Raw genomic sequence first — 14,302 nt, 5'->3', positions numbered from 1 at the left:
TCACGGGAACTCCCCCCCCCCCCCCCCCCCCGCCCGGTTCCTTAGGTTTGCAACGCGCACCATGCGGGGCTGGCAGGGGAGCGCGCGCCGCCTGCCGCCCAGCCTGGACCCCCCCCCCCCCCCAGCGGGGAGGGCGTGCGCGTGCCCGAGGCGGCCCGGGACGCACCACCTGCGCCCGTGAGCGCGCAGCCCGGAGCATCCCCAGGCCTCGGGCCACCCGGCCCCTCCCCTCCCTTGTCCTCCCCCCCCCCCTCCCGCCCCTCAGTCTCCTCCCTGCGCTTCGGTGCCTGCGAGCCGGGCGGCGCGGCCGGAGTCGTCGCAGCCACCTCATTGCACAACCCGGCTTCCCAACTGTTTACACAGCCCAGCCTGTGAGTGTGTGTGAGTGTGTGTGTGTGTGTATACAGCGTGAGTCACCGGGAGGCGGAGGAGGTGGAGGAAAAGGAGAAGGAGGAGTGCACGGCCGGGATCAGTGCGGCGCACACCGGCTCTCACACTCGGCCCCTCGCGCCCGCCCGCTCTCACGCCGGCAGCTCGGGAGCGCGCCGGATCCCAGCGCCGCCCGAAAAGTTGCTCGGGCTTTGGCTCCCAGACTTCATCGCTTTGGGAAGCGCATCCGCTCGGGGGCCTCGGGGCTCAGGGCCACCCCGGGCAACGCGGCCGCCGCCGCCTCCGCCACGGTCCGCAGCCTCGGCCGCCGCTCCGCGTCCTCCGCGAGGCTCCCCAGCGAGCGCCCGCGGGGCTCCTCACCCGCCGCCGGCGAACCTGGAAGCGCGACCCGCGCTGCGCGCCTGCAACCCCGGCTCCGACCCGAGGCTCCCGCGTCGCCGAGCCCCAGCCGGCGCTGCTAACTCCATCCCGCCGTCTGGAAGCCCCCGGGACCTTCTGGTGCGGATCCGGGGCTCTACCCAGCCGGGGCCGCCCGGGTCGGGGTCGCGATGCGGGTCGGTCCTGTGCGCTCCGCCGTGAGCGGCGTCCCGCAGCCCCGAGGTCCGGCTCTGCTGTTCCCGGCCGCCCGGGGCGCCCCGGCCAAACGCTTGCTGGACGCGGACGACGCGACCGCCGTGGCCGCCAAGTGCCCGCGCCTCTCCTCCGACTGTTCGAGCCCCGCAGACTACCTCAGCCCCCCCGGCTCTCCCTGCAGCCCGCAGCCCCTGCCCGCCGCCCCGGGGGCCGGCGGCGGCGGCGGCGGCGTACCCGGGCCCAGCCGCATCGCCGACTACCTGCTGCTGCCCCTGGCCGAGCGCGAGCATGTGTCCCGGGCTCTGTGCATCCACACCGGCCGCGAACTGCGCTGCAAGGTGGGTGTCCCTGGGACCGGCACCCGTCGGGGCGCCCGGGGTTGGGGGACCCGGGTCCGATCGCGGCGGCTGGGTTTGGGCCGAGTGAAGGTTCTGCTTTTTGGAGATCCAGGGGTTTCCCGCGAGTGGCTGGGGGGGGGCTCGAGGACCGTGCGGGGTCCAGCGCTTGCTCTCCACCTTCCTTGCCCGGGCGCTTGGCGCGGCCGGCGCGTGGCGTTCCCTAGAAGCGGTGGAGTTGCAGCGGATTCCAGGGCCATGCCATCGCCCTCCTCTCCTCCCCCCCCCGCCTACCCCCCCTCCCCGTCCTGGGGTGGGGTGGGGGAGGAGGACGCCCTGCAGTGGGCGCCGCCGCGGGGCTGGGAGCAGCTGGCAGCTCCGCCGGAGCGCCGGGCGCCGCGGTGCCACCGGCTCGGCCTTGAAGCCCCGCGGAGACCCACGGAGCCGGGCGGGGGGTCGGGGGACGACACGGGGGGCGCTCTTCCTCCCGGGACAGCGGCTCTGGGCCGGAGCAGAAGTGTCGGAAAGCTCACCCGAGCCCAGAACGCACGCTTTCCATTCACTTTATTTGTTCCCAGCCAGCGATTTCCATTGAGCGATACGTAAGCGTTCCCACCCCGCGAGAAGGCTCCGTGGGGCGCTCCTGCCGCCCGCGGAGTGGCTCTAGGGGAGCCGCGCACCCGCCCCGCGGCACGCCCCGGAACCCCCTGCTCAGCCTGTGTGTGTGCTTTTTGTTTTTCATCCGCTCCCCACCTCCAGGTTTAAGTTGCTCCTGGGTTTCCTGCCGCTCACCTGACCCCCCCCACCCCGACTCCAATCACCCCCCCCCAGCTTGTTGCTGCCACCTACTGTCCACTTTCACGAAATTTCCAACGCGCGATCAAGACCAGTTTGAAGGCGAAATAAATAGTTCTGTATTTATTTACTTTTTTTTTTTTTTACCACGACAAGTGAAAACAACGCGGGACACGCTTTTTTTTGAATCATCATCGCGGTGGGTGGGGAGGAGGGTGGAAGAGAACTGGACGAGACTTTTTCCGGTTGATGGCAGACCATCCACCTCAGAGGTGGGGTGGGTCTGGCCATTGTGCAACCCCTTCCAGTTCCTCCGAGCAGATAATAGCTGAATCCAGATGGTGACAGCCCGTGTGTCACCGTTTCCAGTTGAGTCTAGGATATGAGTAATCAGACCGAACAAAAGGCCCTTAAAAGAGGCCAGCCAGCTTCTTAGAGGACCTGTGGTGCAGCTGGGCTGGGCTGAGGAGGGGGCAGGGGAATAAGCAAACAAATGGAAAAAAGAAAAAGAAAAAAGACCATTGACAAGGAGCCCATCCCCTGGTGTGAGAATGTAACCTTGGCCTGGCTGCTTACACCTGAGTCACACAACTGTAGGCTTGTTGCTTAAGGCTGCGATGTCACAGTCTCCTTCCAAGTCATCTCTTCCTTTCCTTCTGACTAATGACAGCTCTGCATGTTTGTGGCCTTGCTTCCTCTTGGTGGCCACACAGTCACCGCATTCTTCATCCTTTCTGGGCTGAACCCTTTGGGTCTGCAGAAGGCACATGGATGCCAGAGACTGCTTTTCAGTCTTGACCACAAATGCATTATCTGTCACAAGGAATGACCTGAGCCAGAGAGCTGGGGCTTAGTCTCCAGGAGTGTGAAGCTGGGGGGAGGGGGGGAGGGTGGGGGGGGAGGAAGAGAGAAGGGAATAAATGAATAGGGTTTATGGTCATCCAAAGCCCCAAACTTGACAACTACAGCTTACTTCCAAAAGGGTTTTGGGGAAGCAGTCTCTGCGATTGTTTCTGTTTTTAATCCATCCCCAAAATGACCCACTGTCTCTCTGCAGGTGTTTCCCATTAAACACTACCAGGACAAAATCCGGCCTTACATCCAGCTGCCCTCTCACAGAAACATTACTGGCATCGTGGAAGTGATCCTCGGGGACACGAAGGCCTACGTGTTCTTTGAGAAGGACTTTGGGGACATGCACTCGTATGTGCGGACCCGGAAGAGGCTCAGGGAAGAGGAGGCCGCCCGGCTCTTTAGGCAGATCGTTTCGGCCGTGGCCCACTGCCACCAGTCTGCCATCGTGCTGGGGGATCTGAAGCTTAGAAAATTCGTCTTCTCCACGGAGGAGAGGTGAGCGGCAGCCACAGCTCCTCCTGTGGCCTTTTGGAACCAAAAAATGAAGGTACAGGTTGTGTAGTTAGGTGCCACGCAAACCCCAAGGGTTCAGTTGTTCTTAGATAGTGTTTTTAGCAATCCTGAAAAGTGACAGCCTGTCTGGATGGCGCCGAGGGATCGTGGGCTTCTCTATAGATGTCAGGTGTCGATTAGATGCTCTCCTCACTTCATATTTCCCCTCCTTGTCAGAAATACCAGTCTTCTGAGGGTTGGGTGTTCACCTGCCGTTCGTTGCTGTTAATGAGTTGTCAGTTCCTTACCTACACCAGGTTTTTTTCTCCATACTTTGGAGGGTATGGTGGAACTAGCTAGCCCGTGGTGTTTGCTGAATTCCAGCCACCTCCCTCATGCTACATCCCTGTTCCATTTCAAGCCAGGTCCCTTGTATTTTCCTTCATATTATCTGGGGATGTTGTGTGTGCAGGTATGTCCCCACGCATGCATGTGTGCATGCGTGCCCCAGTTCTGGGCTTGCACTCAAGGCCTACATGCTGTTCGTGAGTTTCTTTGTTCAGTGCTAGCACTCTACCACTGGAGCTACAGCTCCACTTCTGGCTTTCGAGTGGTTTATTGGAGATAAGAGCCTCACAGATTTTCCTGCCCAAGACTGGCTTTGAGCCTTGATCCTCAGGTCTCAGCCTTCTGAATAGCTAGGATTACAGGTGTGAGCCACCACTGCTCAGCTTTTGCTACTTTTTTTGTTTTGTTTTACACACCTCATTTGGTGCATTTTCAGAAAATAGCCTCATGGAATAGTAAATGGAAGTTGGGTAGAATGGGCTGCTAAATATAGATCTTGGCTTACCTCATAAAGGACAAGATGAGCTTGATAAGAGAATGAATGAGACCTGAGATTTGAAGTGGAAGTTTCAGACAAGGCAATTCAGGAAGCTGAATAAGAGAGACCAGTCAGGAGAGGCGGACCCACATCTCTTGTGGAAAGATGAGGAGCAATATTAATCCTGTAGAATTGTGGAGCCCAGAGGAGTCACATAAGGCTAGTCCTATTTGTATATTCCCCCCCTTTAAAACTCCAGAACACACTGAAAAGTGTAGAGTTGAATTGCCTTCAAGTATGACTTTGTATCTGACCTTGCAAAACAAAGTATTGAAACATACTGATTAGCTCATAAAAGCAAACAGTTTGAAATGAAGTAGCCAATTCCTGGAACCTGCTGCTTCAGTACTGGTATGCATTTTTCTGAAACATGCCTTTACACACCTCCTTACCAGCTTTTGAAATCTGCATTGCACAGGCCAATGTCATGGGCACAGATTTGGCAACCCGGGGGTTAAGCAATGGCAGGCTGACGCTATTCGGGTAACCAGCACAGGTGCAGGGTTTTAGTACTCTAGCAGCCAATCAGGGGCCGACAGTGCCGGTTGAGTCATATTTTCCGTTTACAGAACCAATGGGTATTTTACATAACGACCAGGAGGTCACGCTGAGGACATACCAAAGTTAGCACATGTATACTACACTCCAGGGAACAGGAAGGCAGAAGGGGGAAAAAAACACCAAAAAAAAACCACACGCCAGACCTTTGAGAGGAAAATGAATTGATCCATCAGCCAGTTCCGAGTGTTTGCATTTAACTTCACAACAGATGACTTACAGGAAGGAACTGAACTGTTTCCCAGGGGCAGAGAAAGGCAGCCCCCACCCATTGGACATTAGGCATTCCCTTTGGCCTTTGGGGGAACCCAGGACACTTGGATGGCTGGTTCTAAATAAGGAAGCACCAGGAACTTGACAAGACAGCCTGTGACCAAAGCTTTATCCAGACTGCTTACCTGAACAGAAACCCACAGAGAAAATAAATACGTGTATGCACTGATTTGCCAGCCTAGATGTTGGGTGTGCCAGTGTAGGTGTTCATTTTTAGGGGACCTGTGTCCCTTAAATCCATCAGCCACATTCATTTGTTCACATCATTTCTCTGCTCAGGCTAAGGTTTCTTTGCATTTTAAATCCTCAGTACATGTAATGAGCATCCTTTTCAACTTCTTGCCTTGGTTATCAACATCTGGGGCTTGGGTGGATAGTTTATTATATCTACATAAACATAGTATATGTATTGTGTGTGTATATATAGAGAGAAATATATTATGCTCTAGCAAGCTGTGTGTTATAACAGTGAAATTGGGGTCAAGTTCTTTAATGCAGAATGGGGGGTTCAAGTAACTCTAGCCGTCGTCATTGGTCATGATGGGAGAGGTGATGGGCTTGTGGGCCACGCGGGCTCTCCCTGTGGAAGGAGGGTCGTCTGCTCTTCCCCGGTAACTCAAGTTGAAAATGTCAGCATTCCCAAGACAGTCTCTCAGTTCTGCAATGTGAACTTTGTCAATTGTGTAAGCCCTATTAGGGTATCTCTCACAAGTTCTAGCATCACGAATGCTATTTGGGACTTTGTATCATACCTCCCCACCCCCAGGCACTGTCTCAGGTGCTTTTCAAACATTGATTGCAGTTTGTGTTGGTTTGTAAAAACTCCAGTTCAGGGTGCTTACAGGCCCAGTGCTTTCTGGATGAAGAGGGTCAATGACATTTCCTGGGGCCTTTGTTTTTGTGCTTGTGGGCACTGTTACTGGGCAGGCCGTGGTATTTCATAGCAGCTGACTTGGGAGTAATCACTTGGTTCTTCTCTCCCACAGAACCCAGCTCAGACTGGAAAGTCTGGAAGACACACATATCATCAAGGGTGAAGATGATGCTTTGTCCGATAAGCATGGCTGCCCAGCCTATGTGAGCCCCGAGATCCTTAATACCACGGGGACTTACTCTGGAAAGGCAGCGGACGTTTGGAGTCTAGGGGTGATGCTCTATACCCTTTTGGTGGGACGATATCCCTTCCATGACTCAGACCCTAGTGCTCTTTTCTCCAAAATTCGACGTGGACAGTTCTGCATTCCTGAGCACATTTCCCCCAAAGCCAGGTGCCTCATCCGCAGCCTCCTGAGAAGAGAGCCCTCCGAGAGACTTACCGCCCCTGAAATCCTGCTCCATCCCTGGTTCCAGTCTGTCTTGGAACAAGGGTACATTGACTCAGAGATAGGAATTTCAGACCAGATTGTCCCAGAGTACCAGGAGGACAGTGACATTAGTTCCTTCTTCTGTTGATCCTCCCTCCCAGCAAACCTCAGAAACCTCAATTCTCACACATGGCATTTCCATTGCTGAAGATGGACAGCCCCTCTGGCATGGTGGTGCCACCACCATCTTGGGGACTGCACTGAGATTGTCACCGTAGAACTCAATGTGGCTCCCCTTGTTGCTGTTTGGGACGAGTAACTTGAGTAATGGGAACAGATCTGCTGCCCTGGAAACTGGCTCTTTGTACAGAACCACCACTGGCTGCTCTGGCGGACTTGAGGATGCTGGATCTCTGTATGAAGAGCATCCTGCACCAGTGGTCAAGTGTTCGGAGTGCAAACATTTGAATGGGAAAGGAAGTAAATCATGGAATTTTTTTCGGGGGGGAGGTGGCAGTAACCCCATTTTTAACAGGATGACAAATAATTTGGGTCAATTAACCTGCTGCCATCTTTGAACTTGTCTTTGGTAGCTGGACTTGGCTACCATAGTTTCTCTGATCAGGAGTTCTTTTGTTTTGGGGGGGGGGTTGCTCTAACACTCATTATTGCTCCAATGACTGCTCTGTTAAGAGCTTAAGAGCCTGCCTGAACCCTGAACCCCATACTCAGACTCTTCTCCAGATTCTGCCAAGACCTCATATGCAATAATGCCTTTCTTCTGACCTTGAAAACTTGACCCCTCCCCTCCTCAGCTCACCATGGAAAAGATTCACATGGAGCTATCTCAGAACTCTAAGCACAGAGACTGAAGTTTTCATTTGTTTTGGTTTTAACATAATTTGATCACTTGAAAACAGTTGCTTTTTTAGGTTCTTCTCCAGTATGCTACCATTTTATCCTTTACTTCTTTTCCCCAAGAATATCTCAGGGTGGAACATTTTGTCCAGAAGGAGAAAGATAAGCCAACTCCCTAGCCTGGCTCTCATAGGAGCAAATGTTAAACATCTTTGTATTTGGATGAAAGTGGATTTTGGAGTCTTAAGGGATGTTCAGACTAACTTCTCGAATGATCCAGGAACAGCCCTCTCCACCCCTCCCCCGAGATACTGGTCTGCCCCTGGCATTTTACCTGGGGCTTCCGCTTTTTGCATGATGGGTTTTTGGAATTTCACATGCGGTGTGGTTTGTGAATGCATCCACCTTGCCAGTTGCCGGAGTGACAGGAGCTGCGGTTTTATTTAAGTCCGAAGAAACGTCAAAAATCCCATCCTCACTTTTTTGTTGTTGTTGTTGCTGCCACCACCTGGGCAGAAATTTCCTTTTCAGCTTCTGCTTGAATGTCTCCAGAGGTAAATTCACTCCCCCGAAAAGTAAAACTTCTCAGAAGAAACTGCAAATTGCTTTAAAAACACAAGTACTGATGCAAAACAAAACACAAAACCTATCTCAGTTGCTGTCTGGCCCAGGGCTGGCATCAGATGGTTAAGCGGGTAGAGAAAACATACTGTATTTTGAGAAATGGCACAAAACCAGGCAGGTTTCTTCAAGGGCTATCCCAAGGCAAACTACTAACATGCATTGTGAGAATGCTGTGTATACCTCACGTACTGTGTACTTTGTACAGTTATTTTACCTTTTATACAGATGTCTGAATGTTTTTGTTGTGTGACTGAGGCTTGTGGTGTCGTCTGTGTGTATTGTGTCTGAATAGCCTGCATGTCTGGAACCACGTGAAATGTGAACGATCGTCGGCAATATTATCTTGACGGAATCATGGGACTTGGAGGAGGGAGGCTGGGCCTCTGTCGCATGGAGGCCCTGTGGTTGCTTGACTTTTGTATCTGTGGATACATTATCCAACTGAGGACTCTGAGCTGGCAGGGACTTCTGCCAGGACCGCTAGAAACACTAGATCCTTTCTGTATGTGTGTGACCAGTGAGATGGCTGTTGCTGACTTTAGAGAAATTTTAATAAATCTGGTTTCGTAAAGTGGTGTTACGAGTTTCCTTGGAAGGCAATCGGCCTTTGCCTTTTGCTGTTCCCCCAAACAGACTCCAGAATTTTGAGCCTCCTGAGAGACAGGAGGTAGACATGACTACTAAGGACAGCCTTTTCTGGATTGCTTTTTTTTTTGGTCAATTCAGATTCACTTTGATGAGTGGGATTCGTTGGATTCGTTGAAACCAGGTTGGTGGGAGCTTAGGGAAGTGTCCTCGAGCTGGAAGAATTCCTCTGGCTTTTAGTCCTATTTGGAAGAATTTGACCAAAGATTTTAATGTTCCAAGTCTCCAACAGAACTTGGTCATTTTTGTGGAGGGTCACATAGGTTTCTGAAGATGTATTGGGACCTGTTGAGAAACATCCCCTACTTTGAGCCGGTGAATAATGGAGCTAGTCCCCACTCGTTCAATGAGTAAAACTGGAAATGCAAAGAAGAAAATTGATTTCAATCACAAAGGTAGAGAAAGGATTTTTGATTTAATTACATCTATAGCTTCACTATTCAGAATCTTATCTAAACAAAGCAAGCCAGTGTCCTGATGGATTTGTTTTTCAAATACATTGTAGAGTGCAACAAAAGTATATAGGGAAAACCCACGTGTAAGTATGTAGTCCAGTGAATTTCATACACTGAATCCACCGGTGAGGTCTGGGAAGGCCAACAGCAGTGCTCCAGGAACTCCACCGGCCTTTCCTGCCATTTCCTAGAACCACCATGGAGTACATGGGAAAATTCATACACATACACACACATACACTATATTTTACTTTATTTTTGCTGGCCCTGGGGCTTAAACTCAGGTGCTGTCTCTGAGCTTTTTTGCTCAAGGCCACCACTCTACCACTTGAGCCATAACTCCACTTCCAGCCTTTTCATAATTAATCAGAGATCAGTCTCACAGACTTACTTGTCTAGACTGGTTTGGAACTGCAAACTTCAGATCTCAGCTTCCTGAGTAGTTAGAATTACAGGTGTGAGCCACTGGCACCTGGCGTGGAGTGTATTTTTAAATATCTTTACTTCTTTTTTTTTTGACATAAGATTGTGCTGCCTAGTTCAAACTGCCATGCACTGGTGATCCTCCTGCTTTAACCTCTAGGGTTTAGATTATAGGTGTGTACCACCGTACCCAGCTCACAGCATAGACTTAACCAAACAGTAAAACTGTCCTAAGACCTACCTCAACAGCCCTGGCCCTACACAAAGAGGTGCAGGTCACAGGTGACACAACTGTCCTTTCTAGCCCTGAGGCTGGAAGAAGCTCCCCCCATCTCCTGTCCCCAGCAGCCACCCATGCCACTGAAACTAGTACGATTGGGCCAGTGACTTGGAACTGATATGAAATGGAAAGGTACATCTGAAGCCATGAGGAATGGCCAGATGTCAGAGGAACTTGGAAACTGGAAGGGTCAGGGCTGGCCGCACTCTTATGAACCGGAACTTAAACATTATAACCTATGGTGCCTCCATGCCTCAGTCTCCCCATCTGCTCTGGACACAATTCCTTGGGCATGCATATGTGTGTATGTGTGCACACGTACATAATGTATAGTGCAAATATTTTGAATTTCTGCAAACTTGAGCTCTCCCTGCTTCCCCAGGCCAGTCCTTCCTCCCTCCCACTTCTGGGGATAGAACCTTGTGCATGCCAGGCAAGAACTCTACCACCCAACCATACTCTCAGCCCTCCCCCTCCCCCCAAGCTTTCAAACTAAGGATTTCAAAACACTTTGCAAGCAATTAAGGTTACAACACCCCTTTGTACTGTTGTTACATGTACTAAATGGAGAGGAATATGGGTCAGGAAGGCTGGGATGACATGTGACAAATTCATAAATTTAATCTCTTCTAGAATTGGCACAAATGTGGGGTGATGGTAACTGACTGGATGATAGAAGGTGGCCGTGGGCTGCTGACTGCCTTGATTTCTTTCTGTGATCTTGATGTGTTTGCCATTTGAGTAAATCATCAAGTTACGTCTCTGTGGTACACATTCTGGGAGTTTTACTTCTTTCATATCACTTTTTCTTAATGTCACAGTTTCTAGAAGTTTCTCTTCTTTTATATATGCCACAGAGGAGTAAGCTAGTTAACTATTTGGAACTAAGACTCATATGCCTTTAGATAGCCACTCAGAAGAAAGCAGCTCAGTGCTGGGATATGAACTCAGATCTTAAGACTATGTCTTCTGGTAAGAATGACAATGGTAAGGACAAATACTGTTTTCAGCTCCATGAATGTTTTCAAAAGTGGCCCAGTACGTCAAACAAGCCGGTAGAAGCAGTATATACTCATCACTTGTCCAACAAACATAGCCATCAACGTCCAGCCAGACATGGTGGTAGACCCACAGGAAAACAGATTACTGCTACATATCCTGTCTTGCTGGAAGGAAAGTTCCATGAAGGTAGGGACTGAGGCAGTCGGGTTCTCCTCTCTGGCTCCTCAGCATCCAACACAGTATCTTCCACAAAGAACGTGTCAATGCCAAGCATGGGAAACTGCATGATGAGTAGTGGATGGGGGGTGAACAGGTAAATGAGTGATGAAGGGCAGATGGAGGATGGCAATGAACAGATAAGTAGATGGATAGGTGGGTGATGGACGGATGGGTGGATGAATGCACAGATATGTAGACAGAGCAGGGGAGGGGTGGGATGTATGGATGGTTAGATGGATGCCCTCCAGGGACTCCAAGCTTCATGGACCTCCAAGTCAGAAAGTTAAGCGCATAAAAGTAGAAGCCTAGCACCCAGGCCCTTATGACCTAGCGGCCCTTGAACCGACAGTCTACTTGATGCTCATCTGCTCATCTTTGAACAGGGGCCTGTTTCTCTGCTGTGTTCCTTCATTTGTCATGTGCTCATGTGGAAACAGGCTTTGTGTGATGGGATCTGGGCGAGCCTGGCTCTTCACTTCCTTTCCAAATAAATGACATAGGTAGCGTGATTGGGTTCCTTGCCTAATTTTGTTCTGGATGAGGAAAGGCGCTGTAGCAATGAAGATTATGGAATTGGCTTTGGCTGGGAACGGGAGGACAAGTGCCTCTTTAATCACTCACCCCTCCCCCAAAACAAACAAACAAAGGAACCAACAAATCAACCAGCCAGGAGCCTAGTGCCAACCCTGGGAACCTCATGAGTCAGATTTCAGCTGATTCTTTCATGATCTTTGGGAGCTAAGGGCTTTGTGCCTCCCCAAGGTGCAGAAGACAAATCTGTCTGTAGAACCACCGAGCTGTAGGACAGCTGTTTAGAGTATGCATCTCACTGTCTTCCCTGCTAGGTAGACAGGTGATCCACCTTTGCCACTTCTTGCTGCTGAGACCCAAGACTGATCAAGGTCTCTGTCATGAAGCTACTTTGTGGTGTGTGTGTGTGTGTGTGTGTGTGAGAGAGAGAGAGAGAGAGAGAGAGAGAGAGAGAGAGAGAGAGAGAGAGAGAGATGGGGCTTGAACTTACTTTGTGGTGTGTGTGTGTGTGTGTGTGTGTGTGTGTGTGTGTGTGAGAGAGAGAGAGAGAGAGAGATGGGGCTTGAACTTACTTTGTGGTGTGTGTGTGTGTGTGTGTGTGTGTGTGTGTGTGTGTGTGTGTGAGATGGGGCTTGAACTTATGGCCTCATGCTCTCCCTTGGCTTTTCCTCCCAAGACTGATGCTCCATTTCTGGCTTTCCCCCCCCCTAGTTCATTGGAGATAAGAGTCTCAAATACTTTTCTGCCTAGGCTGGCTTCAAACAAGGATTCTCAGATCTCAGCCTCCTAAATGTCTACAGGGCTACAAGTGAACCACTAGTGCCCAGCCTTACAAAACTTCTAAATGGGTAAGTGGCACTTGGAAGTTGAAAGTCCTTCCCCTTTTCTTTCTTTTTTATGTTTTTTCCCTCTTTTTTATTGTCAAGGTGGTGTACAGAGGGGCTCCAGTTACATAAGTAAAGTAATGAGTACATTTCTTGTCAACCGTCTCACCCCTTTTCAACCAAGGATTTCCATATAGTTCTGACCAGTAGGTTTGGCATCTCCTTTTAGGGACAGCCATTTTGCTACTGCCTCTCTCCACCACTGTGCCATTTGTGGGGCCCATGGTGTTTTCAATCTTTCATTATTTTCTAATTTCTACAAGGTAAGATTTCTTTTTCACCAGGCACTAGTAGCTCATACTTGTAATCCTAGCAACTCAAGAGGCTGAGAGCTGAGGATCGAGATGTGAGGCCAGCTCAAGCAGGAAAGCCTGTGAGATTCCTTATCTCCCATCAACCACCAGAAAACTGGAAGTGGTGCTGTGGCTCAAAGTAGTAGAGCACTAGCCTTAAGCTAAAAAGCTCAATGGCAGCACCCAGGCCTTGAGTTCAAGCCCCACGATTGATTAAAAAAAGGAAGGCTCCAAATGTACTAGGAGTTATGTTAAGACTTCACAGGAGTTAGCAAAGGATCAGCCCCAGAAAGACTCTGAGGGAGCACTTGCTCATGTGTTCATTATAGCTGGAACTAGAGCAGGGAAGAAACTTTAATAAATAATTTAGTCTGAAATCCAATGTGGTATCTTGGAGCAGAAAAAGGACCTTAGTAGTAAAATAAGTTTGAGTTAAGTCTTGAGTTAAATTAGTAATAATGTGCCAATGTTTGTTCATGAGAATACTGGAAGAAACCAAGAAGTAAAAGATCAGGAGGAGTCCTCTGTACTATCTTTGTGATTTTTCCGTAAATCTAAAATTAAAATTAAATGATCACCCACATCTATCAATCAATCAATCAATCAATCTATCTATCTATCTATCTATCTATCTATCTATCTATCTATCTATCTATCTATCTATCTATCTATTCTACACTTGCCTGTTTTCAGCCAGGAGAACTCAGGTTGAGACTCAGGACATCAGAATCATACATCAGATAGTCCCTAAGCTAGCCCAGAGTCCCTACCTCCTTTACCCTCTTGCAGTCCAAGCTCCTGAGTACTCTCTGTGTGGTAAGCAACCTTCTAGAACGTGCCTAAATCCAGATGAAGCACATACACACGGTGCTGCCTTGGAATGTGCCAGCACCTTTCCCATACAGGACGTGGCTCATAGGTCTGACCTTTGGGTTGGGGAGCATAGTGGCTCCCCGTCAGCACAGTCCAATGCTTGTTCATGCTGTGCCTCATCCACTACAAGTCCTGAGCCAGGGCTGGCTGCTCTGTGGGGAGGGACTTGGGATGCAAGGCCCCAGTGCCCTTCTCCTCCAGCCTCCACTTGTAGAGTTTAAGTCTCTGAATGGTGAAGATGGTCTAGATCTTTCTCTCCTCCTTCACCAGACAGTCTGCATGCCCAGCTTGAGCCAGGGACGAGGGAAGGCCACACCTTCTCCATTTTAGAATTGAGAATCACACCAGTGAGAAGCCAGTGGGCGTCCAAGCTGGCTTGGCTCGTGCTGTTTTCTCTCTCACTTGCTGAAGTTTAAGTGGCTGACTGAGGCTACTTCTCTGGGGCCAAATGTCCTGACTAGGATATTTTCCACTGGTGCATTGGGAAGGTGATATTTCAAGCTAGCCCCTCAACACTCAGCCAATCTGTGTGTGTGTGTGTGTGTGTGTGTGTGTGTGTGTGTGTGTGTGTGTGTGTGTGTGCCAGTAGTGGAGTTTCAACTCAGGGCCTAGGCACTGTCCCAATCTTTCAAGATTGGCCCTCTACCACTTGAGTCACAGCTCCACTTCTGGCTTTTTGGTGGTTCATTGGAGATAAGAGTCTCATGGTCTTTTCTTACTGGGCTGGTTTCAAATGGTGATCCTCAGATCTTAG

At 50.3% G+C, this 14,302-nt stretch overlaps 1 protein-coding gene and 1 long non-coding RNA gene across 2 annotated transcripts; one reads left to right on the top strand and one right to left on the bottom strand.

Moving 5' to 3' along the window:
* The first annotated feature begins 777 nt into the window (after positions 1 to 777).
* Positions 778 to 8,514, top strand: Trib1 (tribbles pseudokinase 1). Its single transcript, XM_042673074.1, has 3 exons — positions 778 to 1,301; positions 3,151 to 3,443; positions 6,144 to 8,514. The coding sequence occupies exons 1-3, from the start codon at positions 939 to 941 to the stop codon at positions 6,607 to 6,609; spliced, it is 1,122 nt and encodes a 373-aa protein (XP_042529008.1). The 5' UTR covers positions 778 to 938; the 3' UTR covers positions 6,610 to 8,514.
* LOC122102386 lies at positions 3,389 to 5,459 on the bottom strand. The gene is made up of 3 exons (XR_006146488.1): positions 4,719 to 5,459; positions 4,294 to 4,580; positions 3,389 to 3,473 (listed from the first exon to the last, which is right to left on the bottom strand). It is a non-coding gene; the product is annotated as an uncharacterized LOC122102386 (long non-coding RNA).
* Positions 8,515 to 14,302: the final 5,788 nt, after the last annotated feature.

Source organism: Dipodomys spectabilis, unplaced genomic scaffold, assembly GCF_019054845.1.
Source record: "Dipodomys spectabilis isolate Male_0828 unplaced genomic scaffold, ASM1905484v1 ptg000783l, whole genome shotgun sequence".
Taxonomy (NCBI): Eukaryota; Metazoa; Chordata; class Mammalia; order Rodentia; family Heteromyidae; genus Dipodomys; species Dipodomys spectabilis.
Note: the sequence above shows the minus strand (reverse complement) of the source record. Positions and strands in the feature narration are given on the sequence as shown.